Source organism: Lolium perenne, chromosome 2 (genome assembly GCF_019359855.2).
Source record: "Lolium perenne isolate Kyuss_39 chromosome 2, Kyuss_2.0, whole genome shotgun sequence".
NCBI lineage: Eukaryota > Viridiplantae > Streptophyta > Magnoliopsida > Poales > Poaceae > Lolium > Lolium perenne.
Genome location: NC_067245.2, coordinates 49,396,886 through 49,404,126, shown reverse-complemented (window position 1 = coordinate 49,404,126; position 7,241 = coordinate 49,396,886). Strand labels below are relative to the sequence as shown.

General features: G+C 43.8%; 1 protein-coding gene across 1 annotated transcript; it reads right to left on the bottom strand.

The window, feature by feature from the left end:
- Positions 1–3,844: 3,844 nt before the first annotated feature.
- LOC127329925 (factor of DNA methylation 5-like) lies at positions 3,845–6,241 on the bottom strand. Its single transcript, XM_051356327.2, has 3 exons — positions 5,601–6,241; positions 5,276–5,485; positions 3,845–4,310 (listed from the first exon to the last, which is right to left on the bottom strand). The coding sequence occupies exons 1-3, from the start codon at positions 6,213–6,215 to the stop codon at positions 4,059–4,061; spliced, it is 1,077 nt and encodes a 358-aa protein (XP_051212287.1). The 5' UTR covers positions 6,216–6,241; the 3' UTR covers positions 3,845–4,058.
- Positions 6,242–7,241: the final 1,000 nt, after the last annotated feature.

The window sequence follows — 7,241 nt, the reverse complement described above, 5'->3', positions numbered from 1 at the left end:
TTCCTCGCGGATGTATAGCCATCTCTTGCGCCACCCTTGGATGGAGTCGGGAAATTTGACGTCGAAATAATCGACGTCAGGACGGACACAGATAACAACACCACATATATTGTAGGCGATGTTGTGGGAGCTGTTGCGGCGAATGCACAAAATGCGTTTCCAGAGGGCCCAATTCAGTTGGGTCCCGAAAAAGCACTAGCAGAGCGTGATGAAAATAGAAATATGGAGGATAGAATTGGGAGTCAGCTGGTGCAGCTGCAGCCCATACACAAAGAGTAATCCACGAAGGAATTCATGGATAGGAGCGGAGATACCGCGGATAAGGTGGTCAACGAAGGTTACCCGATGTTGGATGGGGGGCGTCGGGAAGCTTTCTTCACTAGGGAAGATCAACGCTCTCCCTCCTTCATCAAGCCAAGCTTCTTCATCAGGTTCGCGTCTTGGTTTGAGATCTTGGATCTCTCCCACTCGGAAACCTCCAGATCTTGTGTCGCCATGCTTGCTTCTGGGGTGGTGTGCCTTGTGAGCCTCGCCCGCGGTGGCATCAATGTTAGCGCTGGAGAGATTGAGGATGAGGACTAGTGCATGAGCTTGTTTTGGTTGCAATGGAGCTTTTTTGGAGAGAGAGGGAGCAGGAGCGCGGGGTAGCGAAGGGGATAACAGGAGGAAGAAGATGACTATTTATACCAAGCCAGCGAAACGCCGCGCCGTTGGATGGTGGGAGAATGGATTTGATGCCCTACACGTGTGCCCAAGGGTAAGATAGTACTTTTACTTGGAGATAACTAAACAGGCACCACAGTGCGCGTGCCAGAAAAAGTGGAGGACGTGTATCCCCCACTTGCGGACGTGTCAAAAACTGCAGAGTTCTGGGCCCACAGGTCAGCGACATGGCCTCTTCCGTGCCTTTCCAATACAGCAATCGTGGCTATCGTCAGTACTGACGTCATAATAATAGAAGAAGTTCGGCTGCAGTGCTTGGAGGATTGGCGACAGCAGAGTATTATTGGGAATTTCGGGAGCTTTTGACCAAATACAAGTTTTTGCTCAAATGCTCGGGGGCTACTTTTATAAAGAGTTTGATAGAAAGGTGGTTTCAAAAAGATAAGATGTTGAGCCTACAGCCAAGTGTAAATACTCGACTGTAGCCTCGGGGGCTACTCCCATCGGGAGCGCTGGTTGCGCACCCGATAAAGATGGGGATGAAAGAAAAGGTTGACAATATAGCGATAGAGATGTTAAAAAGGTGAGCCTACAACCAAGTACAAGCACTTGGTTGTAGCCTCGGGGGCTACTCCCATCGGGAACGCTGGTCGCGTACCCGATAAAAATGATGAATTCATAACGAGTATATTTCGAGTTATGTTATAACTCTTCACATACTCCCATCGGGAAGACAAGATAAACAAAATACAAGTCATCCGTTGACTCGAATAAATGTGCTATTCCAGCAGCCGAAAAAGTCACTCGACAATATATTCTCAGAGCGCCTCAGTCGCGATTTAATCTCTGAATGCCGCAGAACTTTGCGAAGGTAAGACTCCGGGATCCGTCCTGCGCGGCGTGGCATCGCCTCTGACTGCGTTTTGCTACTTTTTCCGTATCAACAGATACGAAGAAAAATCCTAACGGACGCGTTAGGTACCCGATAAAACATAACTGGAATTTGACATTTGGTAAGACCTTAAGTGGCACATGTCGAATTACGCCAGTATCCCGAGATCATGTCCATGGACGTGATCTTGAAGTAGGTTTTTGCGGGATTGCCACAAGAGTAGTTAACTGGTACCTAATCCGTCAGATGAACCAACCCCAACTACCATTATCCATGTACAATATACAATTGTTTTATGAAAGATATTTACTAACCCGAAGAAATCGTATGATAATTGTAAAGATGTAGATTCTCCCCGATTCTTCGATTCAAGCAAAATCTCGGGGCCTACTGACATAGGCATCCCCAATGGACCTGCCGAAGATGGTACCCGGGGTTTACTGAAGGCCCACGGCCCGAAGTTTAGGAATCCTGGAAGCCCGGTTAAGAGATAGTTTTAGAAAGATAGAGTTGTATTAGGAATAAGACTTGTAACTATTACGGAACGAACTCAAAGAGTCTCCCGTTTTCTGTAAACTTGTACATCACAAAACCTTCGGCTTCGCCTCCTATATAAGGGGGAGTCAAAGGAGAAAGAGCGGTCGATTTTATTGTCAACATAACCCTAGTTTTCTAGCAGTCGAGTACTTTTCCGGCTGAACCCTCGAGATCTACTTGCTCTCTACTTCCTACTAAAACCCTAGTCTACAATCCGTAGGCATTGAAAAGTTGATACCTTGTCACCTCTAGGCCCAAATCGGGCCCAGATCGGACCCACACCGCAGCCAGCTCGCCACCACGCCGCCCACCGCCAGCATCCCGCTCCCCGTCGCCTCGCCTCCACATCCGCCGCGCCAAGCTCGCCCGTCGCAGCACCTCCCTGCCCGGATGCGCTGGCGGAACGCGCCTCCTCCACTGCCCTCCACCGTTTGGTGGGATGGGCGCCGCCACCGCCGCCAGCGCCGGCAACGGCAGCGGCCTGGCTGGGGGTGTTGAGAGGGAGGCGGGGTGAGAGAAGGCGGCCGCCTCCGGAGTCACCCGAGCGGGGATGACCCGGGAGGGTTAGGGTCTCTTGAGAAAGAGATGGAGGAGAGAGAGGCAGGGGCCGAAGAGGTGGGAATTGGGAAAAAAACCTTCATACCACCATATCCATATCTTCCTAAACCGCGATAGTTACCACCACCTCCATACCCTCATCTGCCAAAGTTACCTCTATTGTTGTTGAATCATCTTCCCTACGTGTTGCGTAGTCTTTTCACACCACCACTACCATGATCTCACTATTGCCCCATCATGACAAACTGGAGCCATGCGTCGCCACGCCATCGCTTCAAGAAGAGGCACACACGATCGCCTCCAATGCTCCACTACTAGTAAGGATGGGGGCTTTTAGTCGGGAATGCCGTTGGAAATTCTCTAATTAAAAAAGAGTGCTCTCCTCCGTTACTCGGAAAAGTATTACTCTCAAATGACAAGGTCACTGAATTGGCAATTCTTGTAGATGGATAGCTCTGATCTCAGCGTCCGTGAAGCAATTGCAACTAAAGAAAAGAATCCGACAACAACAATTTAATCTTATGTTTTAATCTTATTTAAAAATATTGGTTTTCTCGAAACTTTATGTGCACACGTAAAATGTGGAGATGTACATTGTTGAGATTGGAGGACGGGCAACCGCAACCGCAGGGATCCAACGTGTCTGGATTCAAGATGATCGTAAGGCTCAATTTGTCTTCCTGCGAGAACTAACGTAGAGTCTTATGGGAAGTCTCGAATTATTAAAATATATATAAGATATAAGTAATATATAAGATTTAAGATTTATTTTTTTGCACCTCCTGTGATTTTTTTGCGATTGCCTGTTGGGTGCACATTGCCATCCGCTAACGGATATGGACCTCTAGCTTAACCACTTTTGGCATCCGAATACCTGGAGATGTGTAGAAAGCCAGCAATACCAGCAAAGGGTAATGCCCTACTAAACACCACAACAATTGTTATGCATGGCAACTTTAACGTTCGGAAACTAATCTAAGACCAATGCAAATGCAGGTTACTCAAGCTAGTGGCGGACGCACAAGAAATCTGTAGGGTGGGCACACCCCATAATTTTTTATTTTTCCTGCCCATGTGTGATAAAAATTTACCCAAATAACTAAATATTAATGGTTTTCCAAAAAATAAGGGTGGGCCACGGCCCACCCAGCCACCCAGCTGCGTACGCCACTGACTCAAGCCATCGATTGATAATTTACTGTCAACCTGGGAAAACCCGGCTACCAATGATAACTAAGAAGCATTCATACGAGTTCTACAACACTCCTGCAACTAAACATAGCTGTAACTTATAAGTCCACCAGATGCCATCTCATTATTACGAGTCACAGGAATCTAACGCGTTCGGGCCAAAATAACATGTTTAATTAAGTACTTCCAGGATCTTCATTGCAACATGTCCAGTTATCTACTTCAAGCCTCTCCAGTCACGCTTCCGCTTGAGCTTGCCCTTTGGCCACTTCTTCATGATGTATTCGACGGCTTCTTTCGTAGTTGCCTTCCGGTTCTCCTTGCGGTTCCACAGCTCAGGTACAGGATAGCGACCACTGGGATTATGCTCATTAAGTTCACGCAGAGCTTTTGTTACCAGGGCATAGACTTCCTCCCCGTGTTCTTCTTTCAAAGCTCGAAGCTTCTCATCATCCTCACACAGAACTTCCTGCACCATATCACACACCGTTAGTTAGGCAAAACCTGAATTTCCATGTCAAACAAATTATTAACAGGTTCAAAACCTGAATTTCATGAACACAAAGTATAAGCGATAAATACTAAAAGACTCCAATGATATACCAATTAGCCTAGCATTTACATGGAAGTAACAGTATTATGAAAAGTTAAGACATTTTTTAATCAGCTAAGCAAGAATTAACTGACCAAGAAATGTCAGTGTTTAAACAGTTGACTTACCCACATAACTCTGAGCCAGTATAGATTTTTTTTTATTTTAAATAGTATAAAGTGACCATATCAGAGAAAAATGACAAACAAATGGAGAGCAAATCCATATTATTTAATAAAGTTATGTACATTCCAACCGAGAGCAGCTAGCACTAGCACTAACAAAACTGAATTCCTCTTAGAAGTAGCACAATAATCTATGCATTAGCACAAGACTCCACAAGTACAAGGAGTGAAGAAAGAAACCAAACTCCTGTGACACCATAAATTATTACTTTCCGGAAGTCATGCCATGTTTTAGGGAACCTGGTACTGCTGAATACTGATGACACATATATGTCTAAATGGATGTATACAGTTTATCAAGCATCCGTTGAACAATTAACTATTGTACAAAAGGGAACTACCTAAGCTATGCATGCTTTACTGTTATACTTTAAACTAAACAGAGCTGTTAGAAAAATCATTGTAAAAATGCATCTGCAAATTGAACATTTGCAGTATAACATGAAATAAAGATCATTCTCTGCTATGTTTTCCGCTTAGATTAATTAGTTAAATTTACTGGAATAAATTAAACTATGCAAATGTGCAATTTATTAAGAAGTAATGTACTATGGAAATATTTGCAAAGCAGAAAGTCTAATCTGAACCTAACAACACACGATTACAAGATAATAGAGAAACCCAATTATGTAGTAGCAACAGTAAAAAGATCTATACCATTGCATTTCCGTCAACCTCGATGATTTCAAAAGGGTACCATCCTGGGTTTTCTATCTCATCCTGCAATTTTGAACAGAGTAATGCAACATGAAGCTTATCATGTTTTGACAAACTCTGCTTGCAAGCATTTTCAAGTGATTTCAGGTCAAGCTCGCCCATCCTCTTGACATTTATATTTGCTCGATTACTTGTACGATCCAGCATGCCCTGTAGAACATGCAACATGTAAGGAGAATGAAGTTCAACTGTTATGTTAAACCATCAACAGCAGCACAATACAATCTCATGGACAGACGGGTGATCAATCAATGAGGTAACTTACATATATTAGTGCCTTCCGAGCAAGCTGCAACTCATCATTGGCCTTCCTTTCCTTGGTAATAAGAGACCCGGATAATAACTCCATTCTTTCTAGTTCCTCCTTGTGGTCAGCCTGGATGTGTTCCACTGCTTCCAGTTTGCTATGCAGCTGTTTTATTTCTGACTCAAGCTTCTCAGCATTCACTTCCTTGCTAATGAGTTCATCCCGAGCAAGCTGCAATTCAGCATTAGCTATCCCTTCCTTGATAGTGAGAACCTGACTCAATGACTCCATGGCTTCTATATCCTCCCTCTGTCGTTCAATAATTTTCTTCATTGATTCAGATCCTTCATCCCATTGGATATGTTTCATTGCTTCCAGGTTGGTATTCAGCTGTTTTATTTCTAATTGAAGCTTCTCAGCATTCCCTTCCTTGGTAAAGAGTTCATTCCGAGCAAGCTGCAGCTCATCATTGGCTCTAGTGAGATCCTCAATTAATGATTCCATGGTTTCTAGATCCTCTCTCTGTCGTTCAATAATTTTCTTCATTGATTCAAAATCTTCAGGTTGGATAGGTTTCATTGCTTCCAGTTTGCTATGCATCAGTTTGTTGGCATTCATTTCCTGCTCTAACATGTGAAATAATAGAGCGATATGTTTGTCCTTCTGCATTATCAGTACAGAAAGCACTCAGATAACAAAGTTTCTCAAAAGCAAAAAAATATGCAAAAACAATTTACCTCATTTCACCAAACTCCCTATCACAAACTTTCCTTACTGTGCTATTTAATAACAGAATATCGGATGAAAACTAAGATAGAAAAAAAAAACCCAGTAATGAACAGAATGTAGCTATGCAAAAGAAGCAAAGAGAAAAAGTATGGCTTGCAAAAGAAGCAAAGAGAAAAAGCTGTGAATCATTACTATGGCTTGCTGTTTTTGTGCTAAATTCATGATTTGACAGATTTTACCATTTTCTCTTTACTATAGAGGCATGGTACCTGCCGATTTCCCCCCAAAGAAAAAGTAACCACATTCATTTCCCAAATCAGGGTACCAACTACCAAAACATATTAGCTAAACTGGCATGTATGGCAAGAAAAAGATTAAATCGCAAGGCCAATTAAAAGCAAATCCATGAATGCATGTTTCACGATCTGTCCACATGACATAAAACCCGCAAAAAGAAAGGTGGCACAGGTGAGCAAACTAACAACCATTGCACACACAAGAACAGTGACCGTTTCCAACAATTTTGCCCTAACCATGATGCGCATAAGGATCTGAGCGCATAAAATTCACAAATAAAGGGTGCATTTCATGACGAAATGCCACACCCGCCAGATCAAAGTGCAATAGGGCATGGATCTGCAAGAACCGAACCTAACTACCAAGAGAACAGAACAAAACTAACGCTGTACCAAATCTTTGAACCAACATCTAGAGAAAATCTCCGAACTAAGGAAACCACAACTCAGTCCTGTCCGTCGAAAAAATGTAACTCACACGGCCGGATCTGGATGGAACTGAACGGCGAAGAGCAGCATCCGCTGGATTGTCACCAAGCAGGACCAAGAGACAACATGCACTGCAGTAAGGAACGCGCTCGGAGGGGAAAAGCAAGGCAAACGGCAGCGACTGCATCAATCCATCGATCGACGC